The sequence below is a fragment of the Coregonus lavaretus genome (assembly GCF_964263955.1).
Source record: "Coregonus lavaretus genome assembly, chromosome: 11".
NCBI classification, from domain to species: Eukaryota; Metazoa; Chordata; class Actinopteri; order Salmoniformes; family Salmonidae; genus Coregonus; species Coregonus lavaretus.
The window spans coordinates 55,914,878-55,929,586 of record NC_139998.1 but is presented as its reverse complement, the minus strand read 5'-3'; the positions used below and the strand labels follow the sequence as shown (position 1 = coordinate 55,929,586).

Sequence of the window (14,709 nt, the reverse complement as noted above, 5' to 3'; positions counted from 1 at the left end):
CACATCAACATTCGACATTCAACATCAAGACCCAAACCTTGGAGTCAGTCAGTGGTTGTAGGAGTTTAGGGAACAATGTTGGCTCGCGTCACCTCGTTTCACACACTAACTGTTGTCTTTGTGAAACATTTTTATTTATTAACACCACAGGCAGTCTCCACTGCCTCATGGAAGAAAAATGCAACCCACTTTACATCTCATTACTTCCCATCAAAAACCGCCAACGTTACTGGATTATTACATAGCGTACTGTAGAGGTTATTTTACATGCAAAGAACACATTTCACGTTGTTTTGGGGTGAATTTCCCCTTTAAAGCAAAGAAAATGGAAATGTGAACCTTTTCCAACATGAAAAGCACAGCTCAGATCATGACTCAGTAACAATATCCCCAAGCAGAAGAACGGGGAATTGCACATTCTCACATTTCACTATTTTTCAGAAATGAAAAGAGAGTAATTTGTGATTTGCATTACGTCAATGCCAACACACATTGGGGCAGCCATTTTTCCTTTCTGTTAAATTAACTGCCGTATAAAAATACACATTCGAGCATTTCCCACATCAAAGGGACATTTACATTTTAAATAATACTCATTTCTAGTGAGCGAGCTGGAGAGAAGAGAGAGGGGGGGGGGGGGGGGGTTGGTTAAAAAAGAGCAAGCCATTTAAGAGAGAGGGGCTCCTCTGAGTGTGGAATGATACTGGAGGAGTTTGGTCTTGTGTGGTCCCTGCTTCCCCTTTCTCCTTCGCTCTCTGCCTAAGCCTATGAGCTGGCTAGGGCACTTGCTTGCAACACACCCTGAGCTTTAAAAGGCTGGGCTGGAGGTCTGGGGAGGCACACTCTCCTCTCCTCCTGAATGCTGTGTGGGTCGGTGGGACAGCTTTTCCATCCTCCAGGCCAGTGATGCAGGCATCACCACAGAGCTGGGCCCTCAGGCTGCTCCCTCTCCTGCTCGCCGCTACCGGGAGCATTGCCACAGCCGAAGGTGAGGTTTGAGGACCCAGCAATGGCATTGTCCCTGCCGGTATATATTAGCACTGGTCTGGGTGGACGGGCGGATGGATGGGCTCACAGGTAACCTCAGGCGTAGTTTGTCTCACAGGTAACCTCAGCAGAAGTTCATGAGTAACTGTGGTCAGGTGTGTGTGTTGTGTGTCTGTGTGTCTGTGTGTGTGTCTGTCTGTGTGTGTATGTGTGTGTGTCAGATCCAGCTTATGTAAAGTGTTATGACACAACGGGATGGATGGACTGTTTGTCTTTCCGTTGTTTTTGTGTACAGTCATCTTCACAGTCTTCCTCACAGTCTTCCTCACAGTCTTCCTCACACCATCATGACTGCTGCTGCTATTCTCTCTGCGGGAAGAATCTGACACTGAGAGTCATCAAGGTGTTTCTTAACTGCTTTTGTCCTTTTTGACGCCTCCTCAGAACCCAAGTCCCCTAGGAAAGATGTGTACTCAACTGTCTCAACGTGCTTTTGTGTTCCTTTCATATAGCGGCGCAGGAGAAAGAGAGGGACCCAGCCTATTGGAATGCTCAGGCCAAAGAGACGCTCCAAGCCGCGCTGAGACTCCGCCCCCGGTTGCACCGCGCCAAGAACATCATCCTCTTCCTGGGGGACGGTAAAGAGGCAGAACCGTAGACATATGATAACCAGATGTGGTTTATGTAAAGCACGGCATTATCTGGCACTGCAGAGCACAGCCATTTCTTTGTCAATTCTCTGTGCTGGATAAATCATTGGAATGGTAGTTATTGAGGCTCAGGCGTGCATCCAACGAATGTGGTTTAAAGAGAGTAGAGTTGCTTTGGGATGCACATGGACATAAGGTCCAAGTGTTTTGTCAATGGCTGACATAATTTCTACTCTGCATGAAAGGTCTATTTTGTCATATTTATGAGGAACTTCTTCTTCTTCTTCTTCTTCATGAGTCATTTACATTTACATTTTAGTCATTTAGCAGACGCTCTTATCCAGAGTTAGTGCATTCCTTTATTTAAGATACTCTTTGAAGAGGTAGGGTTTCAGATGTTTTCGGAAGATGGGCAGGGACTCTGTTGTACTAGCTTCAGGGGGAAGCTGGTTCCACCATTGGGGTGCCAGGACAGAGAAGAGCTTTGACTGGGCTGAGCGGGCGCTGACCCCCCGTAGGGGTGGGAGGGCCAAAAGACCAGAGGTGGCAGAACGGAGTGCTCGGGTTGGGGGGTAGGGTTTGAGCATAGCCTGAAGGTAGGCAGGGGCAGTTCCTCTTGCTGCTCCGTAGGTAATCACCATGGTCTTGTAGTGGATGCGAGCTTCGACTGGAAGCCAGTGGAGTGTGTGGAGGAGCGGGGTGACATGAGAGAACTTGGGAAGGTTGAACACCAGGTGGGCTGCAGAGTTCTGGATAAGTTGCAGGGGTTTGATGGCACAAGCAGGGAGCCCAGTCAACAGCAAGTTGCAGTAGTCCAGACGGGAGATGACAAGTGCCTGGACTAGGACCTGCGCTGCTTCCTGTATGAGGTAGGGTCGTACTCTACGAATGTTGTATAGCATGGAGCGAGTCACTGCTTTGATGTTTGCAGAGAATGACAGCATGTTGTCCAGGGTCTCGCCAAGGTTCTTTGCACTCTGCGAGAGGGACACCGTGGCGTTGTCAACCGTGATGGAGAGGTGTTTGATCGGACAGAATGTTCAGGAGTATTTCTGTCTGTAATAAAGCCCTTTTGTAAGGAAAAACACATTCTGATTGGCTGGGACTGGCTCCCCAGTGGGTGGGCCTGTCTTCCAAGTGGGTGGGCCTATGCCATCCCAGGCCCACCCATGGCTCCGCCCCTGCCCAGTCATGTGAAATCCATGAATTAGGGCCTAATTTATTTATTTCAATTCACTGATTTCTTTATATGAACTGTAACTCAGCAAAATCTTTTAAATTGTTGTGTGTTGCGTCTATATTTTTGTTCAGTAAAGATATAATTGTATCAATATAAGAGGCTTCTCAATTAAAAACATTAGGAAATAGGATGTGTTAGTCTTAGAGCACATTAATGAGGGCGGAGCCTATCAATGTCATCACTGTCATCCAATCTGTCACTCAGGGATGGGTGTGTCCACTGTGTCCGCGGCTCGCATCTTGAGGGGACAGATGGAAGGAAGGTCGGGAGAGGAGACAGTGCTCGCCATGGATACCTTCCCTTACCTTGCCCTCTCTAAGGTTGGATGAACCCCTGCACTATTTCATCCTAAACCTCCCACTGTGCTTCCACTCGAACACTCACTCCTTGGTTTCATTTAAGGAAGCTGTTTTACATGCTCTCTTCTCTTGACATTTTGTTTCTTGTCCCATTTCACCCTACTACAGCTCAGTACAGTCCTCTTGGTGTTATTGTGAGAAAATGTTACACAGCTTAAGTTTAATTTGACATTTAAAATGAAAATGCAACCATTGTGGTGAAAGCAGGAAACACAGAATGTAGGTCTAAGGTCAGATAGAAGTTAGCCAAGCATAATCCCAAAATCTTTTAGTTCTCCATTGAATTCTCCACATTTGAATAAGAATTTCCGGTCTCTTCGGTGTCCGTTCCAGCATCTCTCACACTCATCAGTTGAGGTGCACTGAATGGCAAACAAAATAATGTAGATAAACAGGGACCTGATTTAAAAAAAAGTTTTGTTACAGTACTTATGTATCGCTATGCCCATAATTTGAGCGTGTACGTGTTTGTTTTGTGCCATACAGACGTACAGTGTTGATAAGCAGGTAGCAGACAGCGCTAGCACGGCTACAGCGTACCACTGCGGAGTGAAGGCTAATGCTAAGACAGTGGGCCTCAGTGCCAACGCAGTGGCCTACGAGTGTAACACCACCTTCGGCAATGAGGTGTACTCCGTGCTACATCGCGCCAAAGCACAAGGTATGGTGTACCGCAGCATGCTAATATTTATGCAGACAAGCGAAAACGAAATACACATAAAACACACAGTCACACACACACACACACACACACACACACACACACACACACACACACACAAGGCTCACCTACACTACCCATTCACAGCCACCCCACACACATTCCAATGCAATATTGACCCTTCGCTAAGCCCCGCCCCAACATTTTGGAAAACCAATCGCAGCGCTCCGGTGGATAGCAACTGCCGCTAACCTATTTTGTTTCTGTAGCTATAGCTTCAATAGTGGTGAACTACTCCAGGATTTTTGGAGTCGACTCCTGCTATCGGAGTCAACACTCTCAACTCCGACTCCAATTTGACAAGACTGAACCAGAATGAGCTAAAAATAGCTACAGCTGCAATGTCAGCGTAGGCAGGGCGAAACCTGTTTAGATTATTTCTGGTATATCATCAAAAGTAATCAATCACAGCACGTTTTTGGACTCATTCGGCAGTTTTTACCTGGTTAAGTTGAATACTATTGAAAATGTATGTTGAAAGTTCAATTTATATTCCCTAAAACATAAGTTGAAAATTAAGCTGTCGCTGCTTCCTGTCAATAACTTTTGATAAATAGCCAGATGTAAAAAAAAAAAATTAGTCAGTTTTAAAGTGTCCAAATCACTAACCAATATGCAGAAACAGTTTGTGATATATTGAAAACCTAAACATAAAATGTACTATCTACACGTGCTCTCCCCTACATATTTATTTGGACAGTGAAGCAAAACCTTTCACTTTGGATCTAAACTCCAGCGTTTTGGATTTGAGATGTTTTATATGAGGCGACAGTACAGAATGTCACCTTTTTTATTTGAGGGTATTTTCATACATATCCGTTTGACCTTTTAAAATTGAATGCACTTTGTGTATCTAGTCCCCCCATTTGAAGGTGTCATAAGTATTTGGACAAATTCACTTATAGTGTATCAAAGTAGTCAAAAGTGTCTCATTGACCACAATTGAAAACATTGCTAACGCTAGCTAGCCAGTTAATATAACTTATTTTCTCCAAATGCATGTTAGCTAGTTAAGTTAGCCAACGTTATATTATCAATACAACTCTCCTCTACTGTTGACATCAGGATATGATTTTAGATCATTAATTAGCTCCAAAATTGGTTAGTAGCTTTGACTGCATGCTGACAATGCGTTCAGAGCCATCCAGTGGCTAGCCACACTACAAATTTAATTTTACCAAGTCCCCGTAAAGCAATTGTAACGACAGTTCACCGAAACATAACCGAGAGTCTTCAGATTAGCAACGGGTAGTCTGTGTTTGATTTCATTGTGTATCAAAACACAGTTTGAGATCATTGAGAGGGGTTTTCTCCAGTAGTTTGAATGGGGAATTGAAACTGTTGACCAAGGTAACAACAGTAACCAAGGGGGCGGGGCATACAAATGGTCAAGGTTCACTATCATTACATATATCTCCTATTTCCTTGTATCCACACCCTCACACGCTCCGCCATAGATAGATAGATGAGGATAATAGGATTGCAAGGTTATTTAAAGTGCAATGTTCTTAACTCATTATCTACTGTATCTGGGAGTAAACCGATCATCTGATAAAGGGTTCTCTAGCAAAAATAAAGTCCCTTAAGTCACCCTTAAAGGCCCAGTGCAGTCAACATTATATTTTTCCTGTGTTTTATATCATATTTTACAACAGCTGATGAAACTCGCACTGTAAAAGTGTGAACAAATTTGATCAGTGTTTACATTTACATTTTTACATTTTAGTCATTTAGCAGACGCTCTTATCCAGAGCGACTTACAGGAGCAATTAGGGTTAAGTGCCTTGCTCAAGGGCACATTAACGTCATTTAGCAGACGCTCTTAGCCAGAGCGACTCACAAATTGGTGCGTTCACCCTATAGCCAGTGGGATAACCACTTTACAATTTGGGGCGGGGGGGGGGGGGGGGTTAGAAGGAATACTTTATCCTATCCCAGGTATTCCTTAAAGAGGTGGGGTTAATTCCTCATAGTTGCTGTTTGAAAATACAATCGACACAGGACCTTCTAATCAGCAGGTTAGCGTGGACGGGAGTTTCGGCTTTCCATGGTGACATCACCATGTGGTAAATTGGTTAATAGACCAATAGTAAAGAGAGTTCCAAACCTCTCTGCCAATAACAGCTCGTTTTCCCTTTTCCCCTCCCCACTCAGACCACTCCCAGACAGTTGTAGCAACACTCTTGCTTGAGAAATAGTTTTTTGCTCAAAAGCCATTTTTGCCCATTTGAATGGAAATCTATTACAGTAAGGTGCTTAATTGTTACCCAGCAATGATTTGATATTTATCTAAAAATGGCTGCATTGGGCCTTTAACACCCCATAACCCTTATACTTGTTAATCATTGATTTTGGCCGGGATTCATTCCAAAACAGATTAACGACCTGCACACAGCAAAATACTTTTCAATTTCCCAGACATTTGTGGACATTGAGTTGGCTGTAAACAGTTCCGTAGATGTAGACTCGAGTATAAATGAGTTTGTGGGCGAAAGGTAGCCTAGTGGTTAAGAGCGTTGGGCCATCAACCAAAAGGTCGCAAGTTTGAAACCCTGAGCTGACTAGGTGAGAATCCTGTTAGTCCCTCTGAATAAGAGCGTCTACTGAAAATGTTTGTGTGCCTCAATATGATTTTGTAAATGTGTACCATTGTAGAATCTTTTTTTTTTGTTTTTTTGTGTCTGTCAGTGAATAGTGTGTGCATGTTCAGTTCAGTTCTCTCACGTCACCCCGCTCCTCCGCACACTCCACTGGCTTCCAGTTGAAGCTCGCATCTGCTAAAAGACCACGGTGCTTGTCGACGGAGCTGTGAGGGGAACAGCACCTCCGTACCTTCAGGCTCTGATCAGTCCTTACACCCAAACGAGGGCATTGCGTTCATCCACCTCTGGCCTGCTGGCTCCCCTACCTCTGCGGAAGCACAGTTCCCGCTCAGCCCAGTCAAAACTGTTCGCTGCTCTGGCACCCCAATGGTGGAACAAGCTCCCTCACGACGCCAGGACAGCGGAGTCACTCACCACCTTCCGGAGACATTTGAAACCCCACCTCTTTAAGGAATACCTGGGATAGGATAAAGTAATCCTTCTACCCCCCCCTTACCCCCCCCAAAAATAAATAAAATAAATAAATTGTAAAGTGGTTATCCCACTGGCTATAAGGTGAATGCACCAATTTCTAAGTCGCTCTGGATAAGAGCGTCTGCTAAATGACGTAAATGTAAATGTTGATGTAAAATGTGTGGAAGTGTGTCCTAATATGGACAATGTACACCTCTGTGTTTGTCAACGGGATATCTACAGTGTGCTTGTGTGTTCCAGGGAAGTCGGTTGGCATCGTGACCACCACTCGCGTACAGCATGCCTCTCCTGCTGCCGCCTATGCCCATTCAGTGAGCCGCAGCTGGTACAGCGATGATGACATTCCCTCTAGTGCCCGCCGACAGGGCTGTGTCGACATTGCCACACAGCTGGTGACCAATGTTGACATCGATGTAAGTCTCCATAAAGGCCTTATATTGGGCATCGCAGTCTACGTGTACTGTCATCTCATGTCATTCTTTTTTACTGCAGTATTTTACCAAACCTGGTCCCAACACACTGGGCACAGATGTCAGTTCAACGTCTAGTTTTGATTTACGTTTGGTTGAGTTGTCAACTGAAGTGAATTTAATGTGAAATCAACAAAAGACTTCACCATATCGTTGGATTTGGGTTAAACGTTGGGTGAAAAAAAGACAAAATGCCTTTACATTGATTACTTTTTTCAAATGCAAAAATGTTTCCACGTTGATTCAATGTCATCATATTTCATTTTGGGGTTGAAATTATGTGGAAACAACATTGATCCCAACCAATCTGTGCAGAGTGGGAGGAGTCCCAAAGGGATTAACATTTTAGTTTTGGCCCTAGCACTCCAGAAGGACAGATTTGTTGAAATAAATAAAAGAGAGTAAACAATCTGGGGAAAGCAGTTCCCCCTGTGGTAACAGTAATCAACTCAACATCAAGCCTTTGATTTGATTTAGGTGTGTTAGTCCCAGGGCAAAAACAAAAATGTGCACTCCTTTGGGTCCCCAGGACCAGGATTGGGAAGTACTGTACTGTGTGTGGAATGTACACAGTAATATGAAGTATATATCTGGTGCAACAGGTTATCCTGGGTGGGGGGCGGATGTACATGACACCAAAGGGAACTCCAGACCCTGAGTATCCCACTTCCTCGTCCCGGAAAGGGGATCGCAAAGACAAGAGGAACCTCATTGATGTCTGGATGAAGGCCCAAAAGGTACGCATTGATTCTGTCCGTTGTTGGTCACTTTGAGGGGATATTGTATGAGCCTTTACACCTAAGGATGTGTCTGGAACCTGTTGTTAGTTAGAACCCCACAGAACTGTGTTAGTGTTCTGGAATATGTTGTATATTAGAACTCGACAGAACTGTGTTAGTGTTCTGAAACCTGTTGTTAGTTAGAACTCCACAGAACTGCGTTAGTGTTCTGGAACCTGTTGTTAGTTAGAACCCCACAGAACTGTGTTAGTGTTCTGGAATATGTTGTATATTAGAACTCGACAGAACTGTGTTAGTGTTCTGAAACCTGATGTTAGTTAGAATTCCACAGAACTGTGTTAGTGTTCTGGAACCTGTTGTCTGGTAGAATTCCACAGAACTGTGTTAGTGTTCTGGAACCTCCTGTCTGTTAGAACCCAACAGAACTGTGTTAGTGTTCTGGAACCTGTTGTCTGGTAGAATTCCACAGAACTGTGTTAGTGTTCTGGAACCTCCTGTCTGTTAGAACCCAACAGAACTGTGTTAGTGTTCTGGAACCTGTTGTCTGTTAGAACTCCACAGAACTGTGTTAGTGTTCTGGAACCTGTTGTCTGGTAGAATTCCACAGAACTGTGTTAGTGTTCTGGAACCTCCTGTCTGTTAGAACCCAACAGAACTGTGTTAGTGTTCTGGAACCTCCTGTCTGTTAGAACCCAACAGAACTGTGTTAGTGTTCTGGAACCTGTTGTCTGGTAGAATTCCACAGAACTGTGTTAGTGTTCTGGAACCTCCTGTCTGTTAGAACTCGACAGAACTGTGTTAGTGTTCTGGAACCTGTTGTCTGTTAGAACTCCACAGAACTGTGTTAGTGTTCTGGAACCTGTTGTTAGTTAGAACCCCACAGAACTGTGTTAGTGTTCTGGAACCTCCTGTCTGTTAGAACCCCACAGAACTGTGTTAATGTTCTGGAACCTGTTGTTAGTTAGAACCCCACAGAACTGTGTTAGTGTTCTGGAACCTGTTGTCTGTTAGAACCCCACAGAACTGTGTTAGTGTTCTGGAACCTCCTGTCTGTTAGAACTCGACAGAACTGTGTTAGTGTTCTGGAACCTGTTGTCTGTTAGAACCCCACAGAACTGTGTTAGTGTTCTGGAACCTCCTGTCTGTTAGAATCCCACAGAACTGTGTTAGTGTTCTGGAACCTGTTGTCTGTTAGAACCCCACAGAACTGTGTTAGTGTTCTGGAACCTCCTGTCTGTTAGAACCCCACAGAACTGTGTTAGTGTTCTGGAACCTGTTGTCTGTTAGAACCCCACAGAACTGTGTTAGTGTTCTGGAACCTGTTGTCTGGTAGAACTCCACAGAACTGTGTTAGTGTTCTGGAACCTCCTGTCTGTTAGAACCCCACAGAACTGTGTTAGTGTTCTGGAACCTGTTGTCTGTTAGAACCCCACAGAACTGTGTTAGTGTTCTGGAACCTGTTGTCTGGTAGAACTCCACAGAACTGTGTTAGTGTTCTGGAACCTCCTGTCTGTTAGAACTCCACAGAACTGTGTTAGTGTTCTGGAACCTGTTGTCTGTTAGAACCCCACAGAACTGTGTTAGTGTTCTGGAACCTGTTGTCTGGTAGAATTCCACATAACTGTGTTAGTGTTCTGGAACCTGTTGTCTGGTAGAATTCCACAGAACTGTGTTAGTGTTCTGGAACCTCCTGTCTGTTAGAACTCCACAGAACTGTGTTAGTGTTCTGGAACCTGTTGTCTGTTAGAACCCCACAGAACTGTGTTAGTGTTCTGGAACCTGTTGTCTGGTAGAACTCCACAGAACTGTGTTAGTGTTCTGGAACCTCCTGTCTGTTAGAACCCAACAGAACTGTGTTAGTGTTCTGGAACCTGTTGTTAGTTAGAACCCCACAGAACTGTGTTAGTGTTCTGGAACCTCCTGTCTGTTAGAACCCAACAGAACTGTGTTAGTGTTCTGGAACCTGTTGTTAGTTAGAACCCCACAGAACTGTGTTAGTGTTCTGGAACCTCCTGTCTGTTAGAACCCAACAGAACTGTGTTAGTGTTCTGGAACCTGTTGTTAGTTAGAACTCCACAGAACTGTGTTAGTGTTCTGGAACCTCCTGTCTGTTAGAACCCCACAGAACTGTGTTAGTGTTCTGGAACCTGTTGTCTGGTAGAACTCCACAGAACTGTGTTAGTGTTCTGGAACATGTTGTCTGGTAGAATTCCACAGAACTGTGTTAGTGTTCTGGAACCTCCTGTCTGTTAGAACCCCACAGAACTTCAGCCAGTTCCCTTATGAAAATGGCAAAATAAATGTAATGGTCATGTTAATTAGGGCACACAATAGAAAACTTTTTGCAACTGAAAACTTTTTTGCAATGGAAAACTAAAATGAGCATTACTCATTTTATTGGTCGCTTACACATATTTTGCTGATGTTATCGCAGTTGCAGTGAATTGCTTATGTTCCTAGCTCCAACAGTGCAATATCAGACTCCGGAATATAAATATACAGTGCCTTCAGAAAGTATTCACACCCCTTGACTTGTCCAAATTTTTCTGTATTACAGCCTGAAGCATAGCTAATAGAACTAACGCGTTAGTAAACCCGCTAAGCAGTTAAACAGGCGGGCCCCGGTGACAATAAATTATAAAACCAAAAGCTTACCTTGACTTGGAAGAGTTCCAGTGTAGTGTTGGATAGTCATAGCCAGGTAGCTAACATAGCATCCCTCTGTTTGAGCAGGGTGTTTCAGTAGGCTAAACTAGCTAGCTGTATTTGATAGCTAACTAAGTGAAACTGAAAGTGAAAAAAAAATCTCTATATATATTTCTCTCTTGCTTCTCCTTCATTTTGGAAGAAATTAATTTGTTCACAACTGTTCAACTATTGTCTTTCTCTCTCTTCGAGTCAACTACTCACCACATTTTATACACTGCAGTGCTAGCTAGCTGTAGCTTATGCTTTCAGCACTACATTCATTCTCTGATCAATTGATTGGGTGGACAACATCTCAGTTCATGCTGCAAGAGCTCTGATAGGTTGGAGGACGTCCTCCGGAAGTTGTCATAATTACTGTGTAAGTCCATGGAAAGGGGTGAGAACCATGAGCCTCCTAGGTTTTGTATTGAAGTCCATGTACACAGAGGAGGACAGAGGCTAGCTGTCCTCCGGCTACACCATGGTGCTACCCTACAGAGTGCTGTTAAGGCTACTGTAGACCTTCTTTGCAAAATAGTGTGTTTTAATCAATTATTTGGTGACGTGAATATATTTAGTACAGTTTTATCTAAAAAGGATAACTTTTTCAATGTTTTACCATTTTTATTTTTTTGAAATTCACTGAGGAGGATGGTCCTGCCCTTCCTCCTCTGAGGAGCTGCCGCTGGACAGTATATGCATAGGAAGAGGTGTGTACAGCAGTAGTTATACAAGATGAGCCATGACTAGAATACAGTATTATACATATGAAATGGGTAAATCAGTATGTAAACGTTATTAAAGTGACCAGCGTTCCATTATTAAAGTGACCAGTGATTCCATGTCATAGGGCAGCAGTCTCTAAGGTGCAGGATTGAGTACCAGGTGGCAGCCGGCTAGTAACAGTGACTAAGTCCAGGTTGTACATCACGTTAGAGTATGTTTTCTTCCATTTGTTACCCACTGAACATGAGCCAGGTGTAATATACATCTTAGGCCGGTATCTACTACATAATTGCCAGTATAATTATTAGGTGTAACTAATGTTGTGTTATCTCTTGACGTCAATGGGAAAGCTATGAATCACACAGTGTCCTCTGTGTCTCTGCGATGTCTGTGTTTCAGGACAAGAATTCCCAGTATGTTTGGCACAGGAAGCAGTTTGATGAGATTAATGTAAAGACTACTGACCGTCTCCTGGGTAGGTTGGTTTAACCAACATGTACAGGTACACACACTCGCGCACACGCGCGCACACACACACACACACACACACACACACACACACACACACACACACACACACACACACACACACACACACACACACACACACACACACACACACACACACACATACATCAGAGGTGGCTGGTGGGAGGAGCTATGGGAGGACAGGCTCATTGTAATGTCTGGAATGGAAATTATGGAAAGGAGTAAAACCTGGTTTCCATACGTTTTATATGTTTGATACCATTCCATTGATTCCAGCTATTACAATGAGCCTGTCGTCCTATAGCTCCTCCCACCAGCCTCCTCTGACACACACGTGCACACATCCTACACACAACCACACGTACTCTCAAACACACTCACAAACACCCGGAAACATACATTCCCTTAGCCGCTAGGGTACATGAAGGTTATCAGGTGTTGGTGTTACATAGATGATTCCATAGGAAAGATAACCCATAAGTGGTTTCAGTATGCGAGAGAAAATCAAAGGAGGGCTTATCAGATCTTATCACTCATCTGGTATTCCAGGAAGGTTGGTAACTTTAGTGGTTATGCAACTTTGTTACACAATCACTTATCCAACAGCATTATTGCAAACTCAACAAAAACTGTTCCAAGACCGAATGATCTCTTGAGTGGCAACCATTCTGTTGACTAATGAATGATAAGACTGTCTCTGAAGTTTTGTCTGAGAGATTGATGATTTCCTAATATGGATGCCATGCACGGGGGGCGTTGAGTTTTTCTTCACCAGGAAAAAACGTACTTCTGTCATTAACTGTTACCACAAGATGAACTGCGTTCCCAACATTGGTTTTCTCTCTTTATTAGTTTCTTCCTCCCTCTCTCTTTCCTTCTTGTGGCGGCAGGTCTCTTTGAGCCAAAGGACATGCGGTTTGAGGTTTTCCGAAACGCCACACGTGACCCGTCCATCGTTGAGATGACAGAGAAGGCCATTCAGATCCTCAGCAAGAACCCCAAAGGATACTTCCTCTTTGTAGAAGATGAGTACCTCTATTTAATCAAAACACATACTGTAGCATGGGGTAATACAGTCCCCATAACACTATTACCAATACAGCTACAGCAAGAACCGCTGAGATGAAGAATTTACCCAGGATGCCTTCTGTTGAACATTTATGATATTGTAATTATTGACAGCAATTATTGACAGCATGTATTGAAAGCTGTGGTTGTATTGACAGCTGTGGTTGTATTGACAGCTGTGGTTGTATTGTGGTTGTATTGACAGCTGTGGTTGTAATGGCAGCTGTGGTTGTATTGACAGCTGTGGTTGTATTGACAACTGTGGTTGTATTGACAGCTGTGGTTGTAGTGGCAGCTGTGGTTGTATTGACAGCTGTGGTTGTATTAACAACTGTGGTTGTATTGACAGCTGTGGTTGTAGTGGCAGCTGTGGTTGTATTGACAGCTGTGGTTGTATTGACAACTGTAGTTGTAATGGCAGCTGTGGTTGTATTGACAGCTGTGGTTGTAGTGGCAGCTGTGGTTGTATTGACAGCTGTGGTTGTATTGACAACTGTGGTTGTAATGGCAGCTGTGGTTGTATTGACAGCTGTGGTTGTAATGACAGCTGTGGTTGTAGTGGCAGCTGAATTGTTTCTTGTAAGAAGTTCAAGAGGGGTCAAGTCCTAAATTGAGATAGGCTACTCAAATGTTCACGCAAATTTCACATTTACATTTACAATTAATGATTCATGCAAGGATCTCAAATTGGGATTCAATGATAAAGGAGTAGACAGATGTACATTTTTAGGACACCCTGTCACGATCGTTTATGGAAGATACGGACCAAGGCGCAGCGTGATAAGCGTACATTTTATTAAGTACTTAACTCACGACAAAACAACAAACAAACGAAACGTGAAGTCCTAGGTTACACAAAACAAACCTTAACGGAACAAGATCCCACACCGACTAGTGCCAAACAGGCTGCCTAAGTCTGGTCCCCAATCAGAGACAACGAGATACAGCTGCCTTCTGATTGGGAACCACCCTGGCCAACATAGATCTAAATGATCTAGAACATCAACATAGAAAATATAACACAGAAACTACACACCCTGGCTCAACATTTCAGAGTCCCCAGAGCCAGGGCGTGACACACCCTGAGTCTTAAGGCCCCCACTTCTTGAGTCAATCATCAACTCTCCTTGAGTCAATCATCAACTCTCCTTGAGTCAATCGGCACACCTCAACCTCACACCAAAGGGGCCTTTCTGAGTTGTGTTGTTCTTGTTTTACGAGGGAGAATTGACCATGGGCACCACGATGGCATTGCCAAGCTGGCTCTGACAGAGGCCGTGATGTTTGACCGGGCAGTGCAACGAGCCTCCCGGCTCACCAGAGAATCAGACACCCTCACTGTCGTAACCGCAGACCACTCCCACGTCTTCACCTTCGGAGGAAACACCCCCCGTGGAAACCCCATCTTTGGTACGGCCCAAAACAGTCTTAGGCCCACGTCTGTACAGATAGTACAGTGCCCATTTTAGGACATCCTCAAGGATCGCAAGGATG

General features: G+C 44.1%; 1 protein-coding gene across 1 annotated transcript in view; it reads left to right on the top strand.

Moving 5' to 3' along the window:
- Nucleotides 1-3,083: 3,083 nt before the first annotated feature.
- Nucleotides 3,084-14,709, top strand: part of LOC311137608 (intestinal-type alkaline phosphatase-like) — a gene marked incomplete at both ends in the record, with an annotated part of 36,796 nt that continues 25,170 nt past the window's right edge. Inside the window, 7 exons of the mRNA XM_084172111.1 lie at nucleotides 3,084-3,197; nucleotides 3,723-3,897; nucleotides 7,275-7,447; nucleotides 8,107-8,241; nucleotides 12,058-12,133; nucleotides 13,038-13,172; nucleotides 14,434-14,625. Coding sequence (XP_084028237.1) covers nucleotides 3,084-3,197; nucleotides 3,723-3,897; nucleotides 7,275-7,447; nucleotides 8,107-8,241; nucleotides 12,058-12,133; nucleotides 13,038-13,172; nucleotides 14,434-14,625 — 1,000 coding nt within the window. The remainder of the gene's footprint in view (nucleotides 3,198-3,722; nucleotides 3,898-7,274; nucleotides 7,448-8,106; nucleotides 8,242-12,057; nucleotides 12,134-13,037; nucleotides 13,173-14,433; nucleotides 14,626-14,709) is intronic.